Source organism: Plectropomus leopardus, chromosome 3 (assembly GCF_026936395.1).
Source record: "Plectropomus leopardus strain MGB_pleo_1.0 chromosome 3, ASM2693639v1, whole genome shotgun sequence".
In the NCBI taxonomy this organism is placed as follows: Eukaryota; Metazoa; Chordata; class Actinopteri; order Perciformes; family Serranidae; genus Plectropomus; species Plectropomus leopardus.
In genome coordinates, this window is record NC_142178.1 from 7627214 (window position 1) to 7652357 (window position 25144).

The following is a 25144-nucleotide window of genomic DNA, read 5'->3' on the forward strand; positions in this document are numbered from 1 at the left end:
AATTATTACGAGATAATAGCATTATGAATTGCATTGTACCAGTAGTCCAAATTACCCATAAAAACAAATGAATACAGCATTGTAATAAGCCTTAAAATATTTCCCATGGTAAATGATGATGGATTTTATAAGCTTATAACACGTCCGCAAAAGAAATTAAATTAAAATCCCCAAACTGGGAAAAATTAAGCAGAGGGAGTTGAGCAGTTGGAGAAACATAAAATAAAAAGACAGTTTGTGAAAACAACAAAAGGAAAGGGGGACTTGGGGGGGGGGGGATTTCATGGGGCTCTTTATGTCCTGCGGGAGTTCAGGAAACCCATTTGACAGCAGACAGAGCACAGTTACTGTATATCGCTACAGGATAAAAAGCTGTTAGGCTGGCCATATACTTTTTCTCCCTCACACACACACACACACACACACACACACACACACACACACACACACACACAGCACATATGAGATTCCGCTGCCACTGGCCTCGTTTCTGCATTATTAGCTCCCTGATGTGGTTATACACACATATATACAGTAAGGCTGTTTGGAGGTGGACAAATGGAGTGATGGGAATGGATGTCAAAAAAGGAGGAATAAAAGGAGGAGCTGTGGAGGGATGCAGAGCAAACGAGATGTAGTAAGTAATTGAAGAGTGATGCAGGGGCTGTGATTGACAGAGGTAACAGAGAGAGAGAGCAAAAGACAGGCGTCTCTGTGTGTATTTGTGGGAGGAAGCCTGTGTATATGTCTACCATGGGGGTATACAGTGAGGAAGAGACGCATCCTCTGCCAGCAAGCACCACACCACACATATAAAAAAAATAATGACATATCTGTCTCGTTTTTTCTCATTCTCCCACACACACGCGTATACATACACGCAAACACTCCTCTGCAGACCCCCACAATGCATTTCTGTCAGCTCTCGAGCAGCCTGTCAGACAAGCCACAGGTAAAATAATGTTGTTTTCCCCACTGGGAAAAGGCTTTGAAATGTGTTACATTATTAATATTTGGCTGGAGGATGGCAACCTCTCCTATTTCTCTCCCATTGCGTGTGAGCATGCCATTTTTGACATACAAAATGCAATATATACAGTGTAAACCATAAATACTGTATATTCTGTATGTCCAATATCTGTCAAACAAACTTCACCTTCCTGCACAGGTGAGAATTAATTGAGTTATGGAGGGAAACTGGATATGTGATGCTTGTTAGTTCAGCCTTAAAAATTGACCTGTTTTGTAGGTGATGGTGATGTTTTTTTTAATCTACAGGAGATTATCTCCTTGGTTACTGAACTGTTTTGTAAGATAAAAGTAATTAAGCATACCATATGTCTTATGGCACACAAATAATGCACACACAAACACAGTATGGCCTCTTTCTTGCTAACAGGCTCACGGCCAAGTACAGTTTCCGCGTTCCACCATCTCTCCTCTCCTCTCCTCTCCTCTCCTCTCTTCTCCTCTCCTCTCCTCTCCTCTCCTCTCCTTCCCTCTCCTCTTTCACTGGTAACCATGGCAACTTCCACGTCGTCCGATTCCAGGACACACTCGGGGAGTCTTCCTCCTGCTTCCACCTAGCAACATTCCTATGCTGACATCCCCGTGTTTCTCTCCGCCTTACATCTGTGTGTGTGTGCGTGTGTGCGCATTTCTCTATGTGACACCTCTCTCCCCACAGTTTAATCTGAGACCACCTGCTCGCACAAACTCCAAATCCTCCTAAAAGCTAAAAGACGAGCAGCATTTCAGACAGCTGGGCTGTCTCTTGTGGTTGGTGAGAAAGCAGAGAAGCGTGCAAGACACGATCGCCGCCAAGTCGACATAGCCACACCACACCGAGACACTGTCTTGTAGGATTTAGTCACCTCCTGATGCACAAAAAAAAAGCATGCTGTCGTGTGTATGCATGTATGTGCTCGAGCAAGAAGGCTGCTCCTCGTGTCCTGGTTTAGTTTTGCGCTTCAGCGTCAATGTCAAAGTATCAAGTCAGTCAGATAGTCAGTCACTGTCTACATGCCAGCGCGTCTGAGGCTCTGATTCACATGCTAGTCTCTGGATGTGTCAGAGGAGAGAGTGTGATGTCTAGACCATTCTCAAACCATTCGCAGGCAGCCATGTAGCTTAGGTGCTCGGTGAAGCATGATAAGTAAGGTTAGCAGAGCTGTGGTGACAGGAGAAAAGGGTCAGACAGCGGAGACTTTGACATGTGGAAATACAGTGGTTTTGGGAGAGCAGCACAGCTGTCACTCACTGTGAATGTACACTGGTGCGTGAGCGTGTGGATGGGGAATGCAGCTGTTTGTAAGGGACAGTAATGTTATGTGATGACGAGCTCGCAATGAAACATTTGTGTTCATTGCTGTCACATTTCTGAGGCAAAATTTCTGTATATGTGTTTCGGGGACTGACTGTGTGCCAGAATCTGTCCATCTTTAACTGTAGCTTCACTTCTGAGTTTTCTCTAGATATATGCATCCATCTATTTGTGTGTGTGAGCGAGTGTGTGTGTGTGTGCATATGCATGTATGTGTGTGGGCCCTAATTACCGCACTGAGCAAGGGTGACAGTTGGGCCCCCAGGGTGCCGCAGGGCATCTCCTGCAACTGTGGTGACTATATGAGGGTGGCAGCGCACGCTCACACGCATGCAATACATACGCCGACACACACACGCACACATTAAGTAGGACATTTCCAGATATGACCTCATTCAGTGGGAAGCAGGGTAGTTAATGGAGAGAGGACAGAAGAAGCGTGAACAGACTGAGACAGAAAAAAGACGGAGATATATACAATAACAAGATATAATTGTAAATGTCCTGGTGAGTCCACCTCTGCAAGACATCACACACACACACACACACACAGACACAAAAAAACACACAGAAGTCACAGCCTCACTTGCCTCAGTGCCGAACTTCAATTTAGCAGATAACATTGTTTTTGTACTCAGAGATGTGGGCTGTAATAATGATCAACTAGAATTACCGCCTCGTCGTTGTATGCCTCCACAAAACAGTCAAATTGCACTTACAGTTGGAGCCATGTCTGTGAAAATGTGGATGCTTTGAACACATATTTAACTGGGTAGCTAAGAAGGTCTTGTTGTTGCCAAAAATATGTTTTGTGAGGTCTTGATGACCTTGACCTTGGTACACCAACTTCTTACCACTTCTCGAGTTCAAGTGGGTGTGTGTGGCAAATTCGAGAAAACTCCCTAAAGGGCATTTTGCACTCATAAGAATGAGACAAATGCAAAGTCATAGGGACCTTGATCTTCTGACCAATAAATTCTAATCACTTCAGTCTTGAGTCAAGTGGACCTTTGTGCCAAATTGGAACAAATTCCCTCAATAAGTTCTTGAGATATTGCGTTTATGAAAATGCAATGGACATGGTCATTAGTGACCTTGACCTTTAACCACTGCAATCTAATAAGTTATGCTTTTAGTCCAAGAGGATGTTTGTGCTTTATCTTAACAAAATTCCTCAAGGTGTTCTTTAAATATATCACGTTCACTACAATGCCACAGACAGGGTCACAGTGACCTTGACCTTCAACCAACAAATTCTAATCAGTTCATTCTTGCCTCAAAGTGAGCGTTTGTGCCAACTTTAAACAAATTCCCTCCAAGGCCTTCTAGAAATATACCATTCACAAAAATGCAACGGATGGGGTGAAGAAAACATTGGCCTTTAACCAACAAAATCTAACAAGGTCATCGCCAAGACTAAGTGAACATTTATGCCAGATTTGATCAAATTACCTTTAAGGTGTTCTTGAGAGATCGTGTCCATAAGAATGCAACAGACGGCTTAGTGCAGTTACTTTGACCTTTGACCACCAAATTCTCATCAGTTCATTCATGATAAGTGAACGTTTATGCCAAATTTGAATAAATTCCTTCCAGATGTTCTTGAGACATGGGGGATGCAATGTCACCTTGACCTTTGACCACCAAATCTAACCAGTTCATAGTTGAGTCCAAGTGGACGCTTGTGTCAAATTTGAAGAGATTCCCTGAAGGTAGTCTTTAGATATTGCTTTCACTAGAACTGTATGTACGCACGATGCGTACGTATGCCTTTAACCATGGTTATTGCTGGCATATAGGCACAGGAGCATATAAATGTAAGATTAATGTATGTTTCGAGCGTTCATTTATCTGTGTCCCTGTCATTATCTGATCCGCCTCTCTCTCCTTCTCCTTCTGTGTTTACAGAGATGGATCAGACTCAAATGAAGAAGACAGATGAAGTGCAGGTAGGCCTGAAAAAAAGTGTCAGACTGTATGACAGTTTTCTCTGGTTCCACAGTCCAGGACTGCAGCACGCGGCTAGCACTAGATTGCAGTCTATGATTCAAGTGGTTTTCTATAATTCAGAGAGTCGAAGGAAAAGAACTTCAGAGGTTTCTTTACAGTCTCCCGCGTGAATGGTTCAAACAGGCGGGTGCACGCTTGATAACACACACACTCCCATACCAAAGCATACAACCACAGATGTATGGTATTTTCACACGCAGGCAAATACACACAACCGTGTTCACACACTAGCACACTAGCCTGGTGCTTTGAAGGCTGAGACTCCGTTCTAAAGAGACAGGCTGCCAGAAGAAGTTGACCGAGCTCGGGAAGTGATGAGCAACTTTCTCAATCTCTCTCTGAGAGATTGTGTGTGTGAGCATGCCTGCATGAGCAAGTAAGCCTGTTCATGAATGCATGCATGTGTATTCATTGGTGTGTGTGCACACAAGGCTGGTGCATAGCTGTGTGTTTACAGTGATCGTGCACCTAGGTTCCCTGGGGCCGCTGAGGGCTGGGGTTTGATCTAGACACTGTGGATGTTTCTGTGGTCTTTGACTTTAGTGCACTTGTGGGTGCACGTGCTAAAATATAGAATATATACTGTGAAATCCATGCTACAGGCTGCACCTCACGAGCCCCTGCACTTCAGTCTCAACCCCACCTTTCCCCACTGAGCTGGGGAAAGAAAAGAGTGAATGGAAAAACAGGAAAGGGCGATGAAAACTAAAACAGATGGCGAGGGAGAAAGGAAAAGTGACAGAGAGGGTGAGAAGTAGGGGGCGAGAAGCAATTTGAGGAGTGGGAAGAGGGGAGAAAAAAAGTGGAGTGACAAAAATGGAGATATCAAGTGAGTGACAGATAGAATAATAAATGAAACATGTTGTTATTTAACACTTCCAAAAGCGAGGGAGAAAAACGGAGCGGGGGAAAAGGGGGAACAACTCCCTACCCTTGTCTTTCTTGTCAAAGTGGTTTCCCTTTGTGTTGAGGGACTTCTTCAGGAGAAAAATGAGGGAGCAACAAAGCAAAAAGGAGGGGAGAAGGGCAAACAAGGTGACAAGGTGGGAGAGGCGGTGCATAGGTGTCGGGTGGGGGGGTGAGTTCTGTTTGAAGTCCAGAAGTAATTTTCTAACATGGAAGCTGCAGCAGGGAAACAGAGTTTGTGTGCACCGTCACCACACATTCTCCAGTGTCCACACTCTCGGCCTCAAGTGCCTGAATGCATGTGTGTGAGATGGGGGGAGAGAGAATGGAAGAGAGTGCACTGAAAGGTACTTGGTCCTTGAAGCACTCAAGTATCAGTAAGGGACAAGGAGTGCATTGTGAAGCATCTCCGTAGAAGCCATCAAGTCACTTTTATGTCAATGGATCGCTATAACTCGCAGGCATTCCACCATTTTGGCTCACAGCGCTCTCCCTGTGCAGAATTGAACAAGCCAAACCTTCAAATGCTTCTGTTGTCCTGATATAAGTCTCCCCAGTGACACTTTAATGTATGCTCAGGCCAACCACACCCCGGCTACAGCCAGCTTGGCTGCTTTGAAAAATACAATGAAATTGATCCTGTTTTTCAGGAAAACACGTATAGAGTGCAGTGAAGGGAACTCAAGTCAGTAGGGTGTGCCTAATTAAGACAAAAAAATAACAAAGTACAAATTTACATTTTCTTAATGAAGGTAAAACCTGAATAGAGGGTAGCAAAGAGCAACAGACCTTAAAACTAGGGGTGTGTAATAACACATTACAAATAACACACGAGTAAAAAAAGTCATTTTTTAAGAAACTCCAGGTATTCAGGTTTTTTTTCTTTTAAACTGTGCTTTTACTCTTTATTCAAGTATATATTTTTTGAAAAAGTAAGACACTTTTTCATCACTTTATTTGCTATTTGCACATTTGTTACAATTTGTAGATTGATTGGGTACGTTTGTTAATTCAAACTGACACCATAATGAGGAAATGTTGTTTGAAGACATAGAATGTTCTCTATATAAATTAACAAACAGTAAAGTTAAGCACATTCATTGCGCTTGGCACACTGCCGCTCTGAGAGTGTGGTGCTCTGAATAACAAACGGTACTATATTTCAACAGTGCTCCAAATATACAAACGGTCCAGTTTGTGCTAGACTGGGATCATTACATTAAGACACTGTCATATTTACTGAAACAGTCACTATATCCTGACAGTAGAACAACTGACAAATATTCTGTGCAAAAAAAAAATAAATAAATAAAATTCTCTGTCTCCTAGTTGTGCCTTAATGGCCTTACCTCATGTCAGTGAGATCAACCAGTCAGAGTCAAGGAGTCTTCAACGCAGCTGTCAGTCATGTCAATCACTGCTCATGAACTGTGGTCAAACTAGGGAGTGCTGATTAAATATGAATCAAGATTCTGTTACTGCATGGCTTATTTCTCTCCTCAAATGTTCAGAAACATATTTTGATGTATTGTTTGGCTGTAAAAAGAAAAAGCTTTTAACCTGGTTGCCATGTTGAAAACAGTTGAGCCCACCAACCAGAGCAAATGTCTTGTGTTTTTACAGCTAAAAAGTACACTAAAAGCTGTTTCTGAAAAAAAAAACAAAAAAACATGAGAAAATGGACAATGCAGTAACAGCTAAACTGTGAAATGATAACGTTTTACAGGAGGGTGCTTAGTTTTCGGCTTGACTGTTTTCAACGTGACTGGAGCAAATGGTTTCATTTTACAGCTAAACAGTACACTAAGATATGCTTCTGAAATCATTTGAGGCAAGATAAAGGAAACACAGTAACAAAATCTTAATTCATATTTGAACAGCACTGCCTGGATTGACAGTTTGAATACTGCTCACATGCAGTGATTGATAGCTGTGTTAGAGACACCTCGGCTGTTATTGTTTGTTTTCCATGAGTCGCGGTAAATTCTTGCAAACGCCATTAGATGCAAAATGAGTGGTAGCAGGGACCATACATGGTAGTGTTAGGTGTACAAAGCAGAATAGCTGCTGTGTTACTTTTCTGACACGGGTGCAAATAGATACTCCAAAGTTTTTATTTGGGAGTAAATGTACTTTTACTTGAGTATAGATTTCCAGTACTCTACCCACCACTGCTTAAAACAAAGACTGCTCAGTAGACGTTTTGAAATAGAGGCATTTCAGCTCAAAACACGATAAAACAGAGCGAGCCATTGAACTGAGGCCAGTATATCGCTAAAACAGATTAAGCGTAACTTTCATGGCCACGGCTTCGTTTCCCCTTCAGCCCAGTGTATCCCAGTGGGGAGATAATCTGGGAAATGCAGCGATATCAGGTCCTCTCTAGGTTGCCTGAGAAGCCTTGTGAGACCCTCTAGAGATATGAGGCTTTGATATCAAGACCAATTATGTGGTATGGGAGCACACACGCACACACAAACATACGTGCGCACACACACACACACACACACACCATGGCCTTGGAGAGAGGTATAGAGAGGAAAACAAAGAGAGAATGTGATACTGAGGAAACACTGGGCAGGCGGAACATGCTCTGATTTTATCAGCCAGTTGAGCCGGGCTTGAAAACCAGAGACGATACAGACATAGAGGGAATGAGAGAGTGGAAAGCAGACAGGCTGAAAGAGACTGAAGAAGAGGGGTGTGTGTGAGAATGGTAAAAGAGCTAGGAACGCACGCAGGAGCACGCAAACTCACTGCAACGTGTGCAAAAACCCCATGCAGCCTTCAACACGCATTAACAAGTGCACACACATTAGACACGTGCATGAGCACACGCTCAAAGATTTACTGTGTGCGTTACACTGATGCTTTTAACACACACTGTCTTTGCACATACAGTACGCATACACATATACGCACCCAGAAAGGCTCACTCACAGCTTCTTGACGCAGACACACACACGGTGGAAATATATGTGATAAACAGTTGTTTCCGGTCTGAGTCACCTCCACAGAGGATCCCTCAAGATTAAGTTTGGCCTCTGGCTCTGCTAATTGGAGCTTAAAGTCTGGTGTAGCCCCTGGGCACTGTATGCTGTGTGTGGCACATGCTGCGTGTGTGTGCATGTGTATAAATTATGGATGGCAGGGGCTGTAGGAGAGTGGCCGCACAAGCTGCAGCTGCCAGAACGAGCAGAGAGAGAGCGAGCCAGGCCAAAGCAATCGCCATCAGAGCCCCGGCGCATGACACAGACAGGTGGTTTGATGGAGGGACAGTGGAGCGTGCGAGAGTGAGCAAGATGACAGCAATATTGAGACAGAAGGAAGATGAGAAAGGGAATAATGGGACAGCAGGAAAGAGCACTCAAAGTCAGGGGAACACGTGATCTGAAAAATTGAGATACTAATGGTGACATTAATGAATTATTTATATCCAGACATTCTCATTACACAGAGCATTGCTTTCCCTTCATTGCTATTTTTGTTCTGCTATTATTTTCCAGTTAGTGTTCATCATCATACCTGCCCGATACATAAAGTTGACACTGTGGGTTGTAGGGATCACAGCAGTTTAGAAGACCAATACAACTAAGCAAATGACATAATTATAATTAGTTCCAGTGAAACTTATAATGAGAGCTCTGTTGACCAAGTCAGTATTAATTAAATGTTTATCAGGATGAAAATTAGTAGTAGGTAGTAAAACCACGCTCTGTCCCCTGTTAATAAATCTACAAATTGGGAGAATGGCAATCACTGTGGAAAGTTAAAGGGATAGTTTAGATTTTTTGAATGAGGTTGTATGAGGTACTTATGCACAGACAGTATATTACATACAGCAGACATCAGTCAGCACACCACTAGTTTGGAGAAGCGACTGACTGAAGTGCCGACACTGAAGCTATCATTGTACTGCTGTGGATGGGGGGCAGCAACAAAACATATTTTAGCCACCTATAAAAAGGTCTCACCTTAAGGAAAAAAAAAGTAACATTTTAAGTGTATGCTATATTAAGACTATTTTAAGCGCTTTACCTTATCTTATAATGACTTATATTGCACTTTGTACTGCATGTCTTGTATGAAAGGTGCTATGTAATAATAATTACTATTGTTATCATCATCAGCATCATTGGCAGACAGCCCATTCTGATGGGGAAGCTGTTAATGGCTTCAGTTCCCCATACTTTGCTCTCATCAAAGCCCCCAGACTCCATTGGTGATTCCAAAATATCCCTTTTAAATGCCAAATTGACAGAATGAGAAAAAAATCATGATTCTTTGCCTTCGAGTAGTGTTTCTAATAGCCTTACCACACATGAAGGAATCAATGGGAGCCAAGTAGTCCATTTGAAAATGCTATCTGATAGCAAAATAAGCAGTGAAAATAGTAAATATAGCTTACACTTCAGCTGATATTGATTGATTAATTGATTTTTATTTTATTTTTTAGGTATTTTTAGGTATTTTTGTATTTTTTTGTTGCTGACCCCTCCACAGCAGTACATTGCTCAGCTTCCGTGCTGGTACTCCTGCCGCTTCTCCAAACTTGAGACTGACATCTACTGTATATAATACACTGTCTATGGATAACTACCTCGCATGACCCTGCTTCCTAGGATGTGAACTATCCCTTTAAGTGAGAAAAGAGGAGGTTTGAGAGAAGCTTAAACACAATCAGACAGCATTTCATCTTGCAACTAAAAAGAATGCATTTTTTACATAGATAATGAGTGGAAAAATAATTTGCTGAAGCCAATTTTTTCCCTTTTCTCATTAATTTTTTTAAAGCATGCATGCTGTGCTATTCAATGAGCCTGTCTGAATATAACTCCTGTACTTAAACGTGTTTGTAAAGTGGGACATCTATATTAGTTATAAATGCTCATATCCACAACCCTAAAATCCAATTTACATATTTTATCAAGCTTGTAATTGTCCAGTTCAGGCCCTTTAGAAGTCACTATTTAACATGGGTGGGAGTAAGGATATAGTCGGCTTACAAATCTATGATACCTTACCGCTATCTATTAAGTCTGATGCTTAATTTGGGAGAACCGTGTCTTAAAGGCTTTTTTGGCATCTCAGAGCACTAAAAGTTAACATCTTAGGGATTGTTTTGCTATTAAAGAAAATCCAAATCTAGAATGTACAGTATTGTAGCCTGGTTCAGTGATAAACTGCTAATTCTGTTGAGCACTCCTTGTGGCTTCAGTTACTCCTTACAGCAGTGTCAGGAGAGGGAAGCTATCACACTGGCCAGCTGTAGAGGAAGTGTTACCTGAGTAATTTCCATTGTGTGATAAGGTTCTACAGTTGTATGGCATTGTTCTGCAGGAGCTGAGAGCAGCAGAGCTGCACCGGGTGGGGCTCACAGGTTACACGAGTTTGCACAGATTCTCCATCACCTTTCTCCCTCTTTTCATGACACCACGTCTGACAGGTGTGCTGCAAGGTTTTGTCGTTTTCATGCTGTTGTTGTTCTCTGTCAACTTTGTGGAAGTCGGTTAACGTGTGAGTAATGCAGAGCTTGACATTGATACTTACGAGGATGAATTCTAAATGAACGGTTGACAGTGCATACTGTAACTAGGATCTCTGACTGAGAGATGTTTGTGTCTTCTGCTTTGCAAATAAGTACAAACAGCTTCCATTTTAGCCGAGGCTCTTTGTGCCATGAGACTTGTTCTTTATGCACTACGGCGCAAAACATATTAAACAAAGCAACACCAAGGTAATTTAGTCAACTCCAGGTGCCAAAAACTGCATTTCCTTGAACAGCCACTTGAGACTGACTTCAAGAGTAAGTCAGTCCTCATAAACCACAATGTTAAAATGCCCAATTTTTACAGCAGAAATAAACATGCTTATTGCCTGGTACAAAAAAAATGTACAGATTCATGACAACTGTAAAGGGAATTTTTTATAGTATAACTCACCTGTTTAAATGTCTTTAGGGCTTAAAGTTATGTATGATTAAGGGTGTGGCTACTCTGATTGACAGGTGAGTGCTAACTGTTGACAAGTTGCTACCAAAGTGAAATGTTGGGTTTGGCTGCAAAACTATGGCCTTACCCCAGATTCACACAGTATTGGCTTAGCCATAGTTGACACTATTTTCATGTGTTTTCAGTGAAGTTACAGAACTTTTGTCGCTTGCACTAAAAGATGCTCTTCAGCAGTTATCGTTTGGTAATTTAAGTTTTTTTTATGGCAAGATATGACCACCTTAGAAACAAATATAATGTACAGTTTATCTGCCAATAACTGTTGCTTTGATTGCATTGTATTGTATGCACCATAAAAGTGTATGTTTATTTACTGCACTTCAGCCTACATGCTATTGTAGGCCAAGTTTAATGCAACAGTTTTAGACAACATATGCAGAGGCACCCTACTTCATCTTTCTTTCAGCTAAGAGGTTCTTGCCCCCCAAAAATGTTGAAGACTCCTGCTTTCAAGTTTCTGATTTTCTTTATTTTTTTGTTCAGTAACTGCATTTGTTTGAATGGTTATAAGCCTCTTTTTTGCTAACAGAAATTAGCATTAGCATACGTATTATCACATTACAGTCTATTAGCAATAAACACAATTTTGGGGTTTGTGCAAATTTCGTCTAGAAATGGAAGACTTGAGATAAACTTCTCTCTTCACTCTTCACAAGAGCTCATGAAGCATCAGACAATGGCGACACTCATGCAAACACACGGACACACACTGTAGACTGACCTGAGTGACATGATCTTGTATGCATCGGGCAGGTAACACCGAGTGTTCTCCATCTGGGCGGGGTCCGAGTCGCAGATCTTGTCATCGGTGCGGCCGTAGTTGGCGCTCTCAATCATGATGACGTCTGTGCCCGGGCAGCGCAGCTCGATGGGGTAGGACTCACAGGACAGCTCCCTCCGCACCACCGCCATGGGGATAGGGGCACGGCCATAGGCTGGACACACACACACACACATGCATTAAAATTCAGTTTGATATAATGATATTGTTGCTGTCTCTGTTGCATACTGAAATACTTAGAAACTTATTTGTGGTGCTGTCTTTAAGATATGTGCAGTGGAGGACTAAATTGTACAAGCACAGATTGTGTTCAACTAAGACTGCATTTGTACCCTTGTCATATAGACTAATTATCCACACTATATGAAAACAATAGCATCACAGAAGATTATTCATAAGGGCATGTCCACTGTCGCATGTGAACTGACTTGGTAATTACTGTTTTGCAGTTAGCAGTTTGCGACATCACTCTAGATAGAGAGTAATTGCCTGGCAATTTCAACAGGCATTTAATGCTGCAGAGATTATTCAAAGATGGCAATGCCTAATTATTCTCAGAAGTTGCGAATTTGATGCATATATCCACTATCACTATACCAAAAGAGGAGACATGTCATTAATTCCAATGAGATTGAAGCTACTGATCTGTCCCAGATCTTTTTGCTGTTGCGGTGCTTCCTTGCTTGTTTAATGAGTAGAACTGATGAAGGCTCTTCTTGGATGATGAAAGATCTGCAAGACCAAACAGCAATCAAGCTGCCATTGACTAATTACATCTAGATATCCTATAACCTAAATGTCTGGCAATTCACACAAAGGGAAAAGGTAGCAGCCTCTACATCACAGTTCTCACCTGTGATGCAGGGAGGCATGGGACATGATGGGGCTTTTGATAGTCCCATTAAATTCCAAGATGAGACGCACTTAGTACATTTACATGCACAATTAAGTTGAGCTATGGCAATAGCATGATTAGGCTCTTTGATTGGACTACTGCTCTTGTCCTAGTATACAAGCACCGGGTCAGAATCGATGTATTGATAGAAGTATGTCCTACTCTGCCATGGGTAGCCCCCTGCCACGCCCCCTTTCAGCTAGATTTACACTTGCGTCTTCTTCTGGTTTACCTATTTCGTCATACACCAAAAAAGTTAGCAAGTGGCAAACGGTTTGCATGGCAAATGGTGATAACAGTTGGATAACAGTTCAGCGCTGTACATTTTATACATACAGTATGCTTTACGTGGTGCCTTTCTCTTGTTTTGTTTTTTCCCTTCTTTTTTTTATCATTTGTTTTTCCTAGCCTTCTTTTATGTATTTGTGCTGTTTGACTTGTGGATCAAAATCAGGCACTGGGACTATGGAGCATGCGTAGACATGGCCTCTGATCAGTATTGATGGCAACGCAACACCTGGGTGAACGCAAGAATTTCAGCCCCTTAACTGGCGAGATGCAATGATGCGTCACCACTAATTGTTGTCCATGTTCACCCATGTTCACCTAAGCAGTGCCTAAATACCTGTTCTCCTGCCTGTCTGTGACGTTGCACCGACTCACCAACAAGACAACATGCACACAGAAACACACACACGCCAACTGACAGTGCAGAGAAAGTCCGACTCGCTCTCCTGCAGTAAATGTGGCAGTGGGAATACAGACATCTAGCGTGTTTACCCGTGTTTAAAAACCTTGCGTGCATTCGCTAATTGCAGTGGGAATGAGGTATCTGCGTGTTTCTCACCTCAGATGTTTTCAGAAACATTTTTAGGGTACTGTTTAGCTGTAAAATGAGAAAGTTTGTGGCCCAACTTAAGAGTTGAAAACAGTCGAGCCAAAACAAAGAATTGCCCAGCGCTCAGAGCAAACTTTCTCATTTAACAGCTAAACAATACACTAAAATACCTTTCTGAAAACATTTGAGGCAAGAAATAGGCAATGCAGAAACGGAATCTTGATTTATATTTGATCAACGCTGCCTCGTTTGACTGTTTGACTGCGACTTAGTGATTGACATGATTGACGGCTGCATTAGAGACTCCTCGCCTCCGACTGGTTTGTTTAGCTACAAAAGATTCTTGGAAATGCCAAGGAGGAAGAACATGATTTTTTTCACAGATTATCTGTCTCATTTATGATTGTGTGGATATAGTGACAGTTTCGGTAAAAATGACAAAAAGTTATTTTCATAGAAGTTGCCAACTGCAGCTTTGAAATACTATCTGTCCTGCCTTTCTGCTGCCTTCACTTGCCTGCTGAATAGAACAAATTGCTTGATGAATTGAAAAAAGAAAGGAAGCTATTTCTAACATTCTTTTATTGAACAAATTCAACATTGAACTGAACACAAAGAGCCATAATAGTTACATTTTTAAGTGCATTTTTCTTTCAACTAGCTTTCAACTAACCTAAAAACTTACTGAGTGTAATATTGCAGTCTTTCTTGATGTGTTTATTGTGCAATTTGACATCACAATGACTTGTGCAGCGCTACATAATAATAATAATTAACAAATGTGTTTCAAGAGAAAATAAGCTTGGAGCTCTGCTTCTGTGATGTCTCACCTTGTCGTAGGAGCCATTATCACACAAACTTTTTCACAGAAGGAAGTTTTTGCCTGTCACCAAACATGGCTTGTCTGGTTTTCATTTTATTTTCCCTGTATGTGGTACTTATGTTATTACACTCTCATTTGCTATTTTTAGTAAAAAGTTTCAATTTAATTAAATAATAGAAAAAAATAGATTGAAAATTGTATCACTTCTTGTTTTTTAAATGGATAAATGTGTTAAAATATAATTCAGGGAAAAAATCTAGTGCTTTATGTTACATTTCCCTTTTTTTAATGTCTATCGGCTATTTTTCTGCTTACATACATTCTTTAATATTTTATGTTGCCTGTTTAAACATCATCAAGGTGGCCAGCTTTTTCTCCCCTTCTTTCTTTTCTTATATTTAATACTGTTGCCCTTATGAAAGTTAAAATGATTAGTACTAGCTAGGCCTAGGTGTTGTCAAGAACCTCACAAATCAATTCAATTTAGATTCTTTGGGTCACGATTCGATTAGATTTCGATTCGATACTGACCCAGTTGCTTCGATATCAATTCAGTTATATGTGAAATACCCACATAATTCATTAGAATATCTTCTGATATGTGTTCAATAAAGCATGTATTATCTTACCATTACAGTATTCTTTATTAAATAAAAATTAAAACTAAAATAAATTTAAAGTACAGAAAAGTGCATATTTTTGCCTGAGCCGAACTTAAAAAGTAATAAACATTTATGCAGGATTTGTCTACCTGCATTTGTGTGTGATCCACAGCTTTAGCGTTAGCAACAGGCTGCAAAACATCTGTTTGGTGCCGGTCAAATGGTCACGTAGGTTCGTCGTGTTGTTGCAGTGTTTTAACACTGACTCATGAGGCTCACACACGACGTAACTATTATCGACTTCGTGTATCCAGACGTCGGCTTTTAATGTTGTCGGCACTGATTTTAACACACAGTTATCTTGAGTCACTGTCGCAATACAATACACAGTAAAAAGAAACTATTTGTTTGTGTGTGTGTAACTTAAAAAATTGTGTTCAGGCTGCCTCAAGTTTAAACAAAAAAATTCATTTTTACAGCGTATGTTCCCTGCGCTGATTCTATATAACGTAATAAAAAAATTAGGTCAGACGAATGTGTCTCTTTTATGTGTCCTTATCCGTTTAACTACGTGTTTATTAACACACTCAGTGCATATAGTCTTGTGGTTTGAGCATGGTGCTGCGATATTGATGGTGTGGATCTGAATGTTTCCAGGGATCGTGGTTGTTGTGGTGTAGCATGGATGTTGTTATTCTCTGTTCCTGAGAGCAGCGAGCCCCCGGGAGCATCAGCCATCATCCCCTGATAGATAGCTTATCAGCTGAGGTACTCACTTGTGTTGTTCGGCTTTTGTCATCACCTCGCCCTACTGTAATTGTGATGTAGATTTTATTGTGTTTGAATTCAGGCAGCCTCATATTGTGCGTCACAGGCTGCCCAAGGACCTCATCTGAAAATATTATTATCTGATATATCCGGCGCAATATACATAATATGCATCGTCCCCGTCCAATAAACAAATATATTGAGTCTAGTTTGTGGCTACGGGCCCACTGACTGTGACTGCTTATTGTTCCGTCACTTTTATTCGAGAGTTGTCACGTGCGTGCACATATGACAACAGTGACGACCGACACCTACAACATCCCTGAAAAGCGAGGCGCAGCACCACCTTCCCTGCTCTCTCCCTGTCACGATAACCATAGCAACCCTGTCCTCCCTCCCTTGGCGCTCTCATTGGCTGGAGGAGCGTCATGGTTACACGGATGCTGCAAAGAATCTGAATGAGCTCAATGACACTCTGCCCGGGCTCTACTTAATACTGCCCTTCACCACATCATGCACGCACACACACACACACACACACACACCCACACACACACACACACACACACACACACACACACACACACACACGCTCTGAGTGATGACATGTAGAGGCAGAAATCTGCTGGTACCTTAGGGCACTACATTGATAATGGCAGGCGCTAGCTTTGAGATAAGACTGATATACAAATGACATTTACCGAAAATGTCCTTTCTAATGAACACACACATGCACATACACACACTGCAGGCTACGATTAGTCTTTAAGCACACACTCAGATAGCGTGTCTTAGCCGTGGTGGAAGATTTGAAGGACTTTTTATGTGTGTAAGTACTCAGGGCAGTGGGTCATTATTGGGTTAATATAAGTGTTAGTTTATTAGTTTCTCAATAGCGACATCATGTCCGCCTCCGTGAGCATGAATGTAAATTTTGAAGAGCGGGTTAATTGAAGTGTGAGAGGATCAATACAGCGTATTGTAAGGCAGCTGTCTAGACTGGCTTTGGATCAGATGTCTTACAGTGTTGCCTTACAGGGTCCCCGCTGGGCATAAAGGGAGCATTATGACACAAACACACACGCTCGCACACACAACTCGAATACGGGGGTCTATCTGTGTTCCAATTAAAAAGCCTCTCAGCCTTCATAAGCAGCAGTAAATGCTCTGACTGGCGCGCGCCGTCCTGTCTCGTCTGTCACTGTTTAATTCATCTATTTATATCAGCTGCCTCACCTGTAAAACACGCGCTGTGCTAACCCGCTTCACGCCGCACATATTTCTGTCGCTTCGCAGTCACACAGCACCTCTTAATATGGACACATATGCTCTCACATGCCAATATTTTGCCCTTTGTCTCTGCACACATGCAGTCTGACGTGTGCGAGCTCATGTTAATGTGTCTGTCATTAGTTGTGTAAGTGGTGACAGAAAGTTGGCAGCCGCAGACAGTACAGACAATCTTATTCAGACACTCTCATTGCCTCGGGGGGCTGAAACAAAAGGATATCGATTTTTACATTTGGGCCAAGAACAAGAGAGTGGCGAAAGAGGTGGATAGATGGAAAGAAAGGAGAGGGGAGCGGGTGAGAGGGAAGAGAAGAGAGATTTAAAAGGTGATCTCTCACTTGGACTGCCAAAGCATTTGGCCGGTGCCGGTGTCTGCGATGTGGGTTTTTTGAGTTTAAACAAAAAAAACCCCCACATTTTTTAAAGCGTGAAAATATATTTTAAGGGATGAGACTGGTGATATTCTGTGTTTTTCTTGCAATCAATAAATCCCATGAAAAACAAAAAACAAACACTGTAGCCAAAACCTGAAATAGCTTTTTCCTCTATGCTATGGAGCTCCGTTGTTCAAAAACTTTTCATGTTCAGTTTATAAAAACCACTGCTCACCATATGAAGGCTTGCTGGACTCGATGTGTGATAGGAAAACCATCTGCACACTCCACTCTGTGCAGTTTTATTGCGGTGACCTTTTGGTCAGGGACCTACTTCTCTTGGGACTATTGAAAAAGGATCCAGACTGAAAAGTTGCCTCAACAAATGAATATTGCACAGATCGGAGTGTGTAGATGTTTTTCCCATTAATATCCAAAAAACTATTAAAAACACATAATCGAGTCACCGTTGCTCAGGGTGACATGTTTCTTTATTAGGATGGAATTATTTTCTCGATGTAATATTCCACAGCTAAAAATAGTCCCCAGCAAATGCACTATATACTCCTCTTTGCGGAACCTTGTCTAAAAACTACAGTTCCTAACTGCTTTAAGGAATGTAAGGAATTACTATAATTAAAAATATGTCAGTTTTAGAGGAAATAAATAACCTTAGGGCTGAGTGACTTGAACAGAAAATATTGAGAAATGGACCAATATAGTTTGTTGTTGACAAGAATTAACAGTCTTCCCCCATAACAGGGTTCTTACACATTTTCAGTTTTTAGAGTTCCATTTCCAGACTCAAATTTTCAGATTTCTTGGTAGATTTTCATGTTGGGTACGAACCGAGCCAAAAGTGTTGTGTGCAGAGGGTGCACTTTTCTCCTTGCATATGGCTTACTATTGCTTATCTTTGGAGATGTCAAATGATTTTACATGGGCTTTTTTGTTTCTTTTTTTAAATTGTGATTAACTGCAGAATTTCTATAGTTAATTACAATTAATCACAATTAAAAAAAACAAACAAAAAAAATATTTTACAGCTGATGTCAAATTATTTTTTTCAGATTTTTTTGGGCAGTTTTTTTGCCTTTATGGTGGAGAGAGAGAGGATTACATGCAGCAAAGGGCCGAGGCCAGAATCGAACCTGCAGCAGCTGCGGTGAGGACTTAGCCTCTGTACATGGGGCGCCCGCTCTACCAACGGAGCCACTGGGCGCCCCTTAATTCCATTGTTAATCATGTTTTAGATTCCATTATTTTGCTTCATTTGCTGTACAAATAAAGCTGCCTTGCCTTCTCTTCATGACAGTTATGAAGTCAATATTGAAAAGGTAAAGCACTTCTTACCAGATTGCCTTGATTAGGAATCAAATGCTGCATGGGACCAGCATAAAGTGGGCATGTCTGTAAATAGGAGACTTATGGTACCCATAGAACCCATCGACATTTCTGTGTGGAGTTTGCATGTTCTCCCTGTGTCAGCGTGGGTTTTCTCCGGCTTACTCCCAGCAGACATGCAGGTCAGGTTAATAGGTGACTCTAAATTGCCCGTAGGTGTGAATGTGGGTGTGAAAGGTTGTCTGTCTATATGTGTCAGCGCTGTGAAAGTCTGGCGACCTGTCCAGGGTGCACCTCACCTTTCGCCCAACGGAAGCCAGAATAGGCTCCAGCCCCCCCCCATCCCCGACCCTTGTGAGGACAAGCGGTTATGGACAATGAATGAATGAAAGATACCTGCATCATCACTTTAGCTTTAAAAATTAGCTTACAGCCTCTTAAAGACAGGAATGTTGGTCGGCATCAACGCTGACTACATTTAACACAAAGTTTGCACCTATAGTTTTATTCTTTCAGTTGTAATCCTAAGCAAACCAGGCATTATTTTGGGGTTTTTTTTAGCCATCTCTCAGAAAACCAGAATTTACCCATCGTGGCCGTTCATTTCACACTCCTAGGCACTGCAGGTGCTACCTATAGTCGTGTTATATTCCTTTAAACTGTTGAATAAAAAATACTATACTACTACTATTCAGCCTTGTTTATTGACTGTTTCCATGGACATGGCGTTGAGTGCAGACATAAAGGTATACTTCCTTATGCAGAAAAAAAGTCCTGTTTACTTATCTAATAGCTACATGACTGCATAGGTCATAAATGTTCACACAGGCTTACTATTGTCTGATTTCTGATGCTTTGTATATATATAATTAAAAGAATGCTGCAAATGTCGCAAATGTCTGGATTCAGTACAGTTATAAGGCAGTTGGGGCAGAGCCAATTTGCAGACTGTGATGTACAGGTGTAGAGGCAGCTCTGCGTAGGAGTGTGCGCTCAGTTGCACCCCATACTACTTGCCTTGCTTTCAATAACATCATGCTTGCTCTGGCCTGCACTCACACAGGGGCTGAACAGTTAGGCTGCATTGACTGGCCGCTCCAAATGCCATGAAAATCACTCGCCTTATGATTAGTTTTTTTTTTGTTTTTTTTTTAATTCTGAATTTAATATTGTAGAAAGCAGACAAGGGAATAGTCTGGAAACACAAGCATTTTTTGCACTTTCCCCCCCATTTTCCCACGCTTGGATACCTAAATACCTCTAAAATTAAATTCCATACTTTTTCCATGCTGTGTAGGAATCCAGCCATAAACAGCACAGGCACACTAATTTTCCGTGCACATGACTGTTCATGTGGAAGTCCTTTAGATATTATGGTCTTAGCAAAAAAAATAAATAAAAAATAAATAAAAAAATATATGTGTTTGGGAAGTACTGAGCACACAACTGCTAAATGAGACTTGGATTATACTGTGCGAGTTGTGTGAGAGTTTGTAAAAAGATCCTTTTGATATAGTTTTGCTATTGTTGAACACTGACTCCTATGAAATCAGTCATCAAGAATTTTCACCTTTTTTGGATTCTTTGTTCACAATTGAGGCATGCGAGAAAAATAAAAGTTTTCCGCCAGAATTCAATGTGACACCAAAATTAGCATGTGTATGCAGGGTTTTAAAGACATGAAAACCGGCTAAAAAGAGGCAATAGACTCCTTTCCCATTGCCAATAGACTGGAGTTGTGTACGCAGCCCTCCAACAGATGAGCATGCCTTTCTGTGTGTGTGTGTGTGTGTGTGTGTGTGTGTGTACGTGCATGCGTGTGTGTGTGTTATTTTCTGATGCGTCACGTTCGTTGCAATGGAAAAGCTGGAAAACAGGTTAGTAGTATTAGAAAGCAACATGGCGGCCTGTAAAAAAAATGTTATGGTGGGTACTTCTTTTTATTTCTCTTACTTATGCTGTTTCTCTTTCACACTCAGTGCAGATTCATTTGGAGCAATGTTCGAGCACTGCTTGGATGGACGCAGACAGTAACATGTGGCAGCCTGTCATTTCATCTCACTGTTTAACGGGCTAAAATTAGTGTGTTCACCGTGGTGTTGTATTTCCATCCAAGTCGATCAAAGGCAGAGCCGATAAATACCGGTGACTACTGAGGAGTAATTTGACCTGGCTGTGTATGAGATTATAACCTTTCCTGCTTCGTTAAAAAGCCAGATATTAGCAGGCGTTAGTGTTTTTTTTAGTGGGAAAGGGGCTTAATTGACATGTAAATGGTCATTCTGGGTGTGAAATATTCCTTTAACACTCTGAAATATCCACAGTTTATTTGAGGTCCTCTCCAGTGAAGTTGGCTTTTTCATAGCATTTTTTCCTGCGGCAACATGATCAACAAGTCCATCCCATCAGGATAAACAGTGTCCATGCCAGAAATATACTCTAAACCCCAGAAAAACATATTTTCTGTGATTTTTGTTAAAAAAAAAACATGCTTCCCTATTCTCTTTATTTGTCTTCACATAACCCTGAAATAATGACAAGACACGGCTCGGTGGAAAAGATGGAGTGCTTGCTGCTGTGTGTCCTCAAGCTAAACTGTCTTTGTTTCAACTAATCCTTGCTAAGTATAAACAGCGTGATTTGCATATGTCGACTTATTCTTTAGACACTGATGCAAATACCTTTGACTGAAACTCATCTCTTGGTGTTAAAGCAAAGCCCTCGGTGTTTGTGTGTTTAAGTGGCTGCGTTTCAGCACTTTCTGTGTGTGCCGGAGTGTGTTTGTATGTGTGTGTTTTTAAGGAGGTGTCCCTGTGGGTGAACAGTATTTCAGTGTTTAAAGTACATCATCTGTGCACATGCATGTCAGCAGGCATGCAAACAAGTACATAATTGCGAGTGTGTGTGTGTGTGTGTGGGTGCGTGCATGCGTGTTGTACGCGTCCTCACAGTTTTTCCTCACAACAGTGTGATTGACAGCAGCCATTAATAGGATTAAGTCCAAGTGGGCCAGAGCTCCCTGTAGGAGTCTTCAAAGCCCACCGTCACAGGGGAGAGGAGGAAACATACAGAGAGCCTACTGGGGTTGCATCTGCACTGTGTGTGTGTGTGTGTGTGTGTGTGTGTGTGTGTGTGTGTGTGTCAGTGGCAGCTAGAGAAAGATATAAATGTGCACTGCAATAAGATAGAGGATATGTGTAAATGAGCCGGAGTTAGTGAGTTAAGTGTTTCCTTGGTTTTGCAGCTGCAGTGTTTCCAGCAAGTGCTCGGGTGTGTGGGGGTGGATGAGGAGTCGAAGCTGTGCGATCATTACTTCAATTTGTGGTTGCGGGCCTGTAAAGTCGATTTGAAGATGCCGAACCAAACTTTATTGTATATCGCCGCATGTAAAAATGTGTTGCTAAGTGGATAGACGCCTGCTAGCGTGTGCAGACTCATCAGCTTGTTGGAATAGTGCTGCAACAAATAGCCTACCATCTCCTTTTTTTGGTAAAAACTACCACAATAAGCCTTTATCTTTGCAGACATCTTGCCTTGTCAGAGTAGGAAAAGCACAGGTGTTACTAATGACATTATCAATGGCTCTGTTCTATTCAAGCGTCCCAGTGAGTCATGACAGTGTGACAGTGAGCCAGCATGAACAATACCAGGACCCTGAAGCTAAAAAAGATAAATGCATTTCAGCCATTGTTAATTTTATTATTTACAGCTGTCTTTTTCCTACTGCGATATGTCAAAAATCCTGCCATGAATCCCGTGACCTTCACTGTGAAGACAGGAGTGTGTGGTTTGTTGGGCTAATATTAGGCTAGTTGTTGATGCTCAGTAGCCACAAGGCTACATGCCAAACCACTATGACTCATTTTCTGTTATAACATGAGCAGGAGTTGCAACTTTGGAGATGAAATACAATTAATTTCACAATGATTAATATGTAATGAGCCCTAACTTTTTTTCTTGTTACATTATGCCCATCCTAGCTGGAGAGGAAAAAAACAGTGTATAATATTTGATTTGCTTTGTCATTTTCGGTCACATTGACCCTGAAACACATTTTAAGTCCACTGGCCTTCCAAAATTGGATCACAGGCTGTGCTCCAGGGGCTGTCCAGAGGTTAACAAAAAAAAAAAAAACTCCAAAAATCTCGTGGACACTGTTTTTTGGTAGCCAGCAGGGTAACTAAACAAGCACAAGCATACCCAGCACAGGGGAGGAACACAAAAAAAATACTGTTTGTGTCCGAAGAACAACACAACTTTTGGGCTATAGGAATGTAAATAATTAAGGAATGGACACATATCTTTGATGCTCATGGCTTCCATAAAATGAACCATAGAATTGTGGAGAATCCGTTGGAGCTAAGGTTTTGTAAAATGTCCAAATGGCGCAATGCTGAGCTACTTAAAACTAATGCTTCTCAAACAGGTGCCGGTGGCAACTCAGTGGGTTTTAACATCGTGAACGCCACTACTTATTTGAAATCAGATGGAAACCCAAGTTCAGCTTTCCTTTCATGGTTTAAGGTATACATGAGGAATCAGACAGGATGACAGGTGTTCACTGCTTGCTTATCATGCCTTTATAAGCTAAAAATTGTATTTATCTTCCGAATTTGCCGATAAGAGTTTCATATTCTGAAAGCCAAGACTCTGTTCACTCGAAAACAACCAAAACCACAACTTTGACATAAATCCACATTTATCTAGAAATGATCCATTGCAACATTGGACTGATTTTGAAAGAGCATTCCACATATATTACAGTCGAACAAAACAGCAGCCTCTGAGACACAGCATCAAAAAACACTCCCCGATGGGAATGCATGTGTACTTCTGCACTGTGTGTGGTCTTGTTTCTTACCAATGGCAATGGGAGCAAACAAGGTCGAGACGAAGAGCAGGCATCTGGTCCACATGACGTCTGAGGTTGACCTGGAAGTAAATATGGAGGTACTTCCTGCTGAGCCCAGACGGTCTTGTGGTGAGCTGTTTTCCTCACAGCTCAGTGTTCGTGACACCATACAGGCCTGCAAAATTGACACACAGAGAGGATTTATACACACCATCACACGTGTCAATGTGCTTAACGTGGACTATTAATATCTCTCAGCTGCTGATGCAAATATCATCAGCAACAATTAATCCTCTAATTATTGCATTTGCTTGTAAACTGTGAATTTTCATGATTTCCTAAAAATTGCACAGATTTATTAACAGTTTACCCACCGCTACAACAGAGAACCAACAGCAGCATTCTCTACAATTATATCTGTAAAAATTATCTTTCAAATTACAAATCAGCTTCCTGATCATTACTGGCAAACAACAAACAGTTATTACAAAGTTTATGCAGGCAAGGAAAATAATTCCCAGACATCCTATTACTCTATTTACTCATGGCAGATTGATACTTTAACAAACAGCACTTTACTAAGGTCAATGCAGCTTCCTGTAGACATGTCACAGTAGACTAGACAGTAATCAATAATTATCTTAAACGATGCTGAGAGAGATACAGAGAGCAGGGAATGATTAAGATGTATAATCATAATTCACTTAGTTATTATAAAAACCCGACAGCAACTCCAGGCTAACACAATATCAACCAACTCTCTAGATTATGTAGAATGTCAGAAAATGTACAATCAAAATGGTGATATTAGAGCCTTCGTATGGACACTATTTATAAGCGTACTATCTATAGACGTCAATCAATGCAAAGTATGAGATAAGGTCGATAATCATTGAACTGATCCCTTAATTATGCATGTGTGCACACTGCTAGATGGCAAACAATGTACATCATGTAAGTCACCACAGCAGAGGAACTATTTCTGATTCCACAGGCATTTGTTTGTGGTACAATCAAATAGGTTATCCATCATGAAGTTGTTCTCAAATCTCGTTTTTTATTGTCTCGTAAAGTCTCAAATTATTGCCGGCCGTTCTCATGTACTGTTTGTATGTATACCTACAGAAATGAATGCACTACAATTTTCCATGTAATCATGAGGCTGCAGTTTGTGTATAACCAATGTGATCAGGATGGCTGCATGTAATCAATAAACTGACAAGAGTAAAGAAGGAAGGCGTCCCTGTAGGGAGGCAGGCTAGGGTGGTAAACACAAGTTTAGCAAACATAAGACTTTGTTTCTTGTGATTCTTTTCCTAAACCTAAT

The 25144-nt window shown here is 41.2% G+C and overlaps 1 protein-coding gene across 11 annotated transcripts in view; it reads right to left on the reverse strand.

Moving 5' to 3' along the window:
* Positions 1-25144, reverse strand: part of adgrl3.1 (adhesion G protein-coupled receptor L3.1) — a 177721-nt gene that overhangs the window by 109617 nt on the left and 42960 nt on the right. For all 11 annotated transcript variants that reach the window (XM_088075450.1, XM_088075459.1, XM_088075451.1 and 8 more), the window contains 2 exons: positions 23827-23992; positions 11972-12185 (listed from right to left, as the gene is read on the reverse strand). In XM_088075450.1, coding sequence (XP_087931576.1) covers positions 11972-12185; positions 23827-23986 — 374 coding nt within the window. In that variant the 5' untranslated portion in view covers positions 23987-23992. The remainder of the gene's footprint in view (positions 1-11971; positions 12186-23826; positions 23993-25144) is intronic.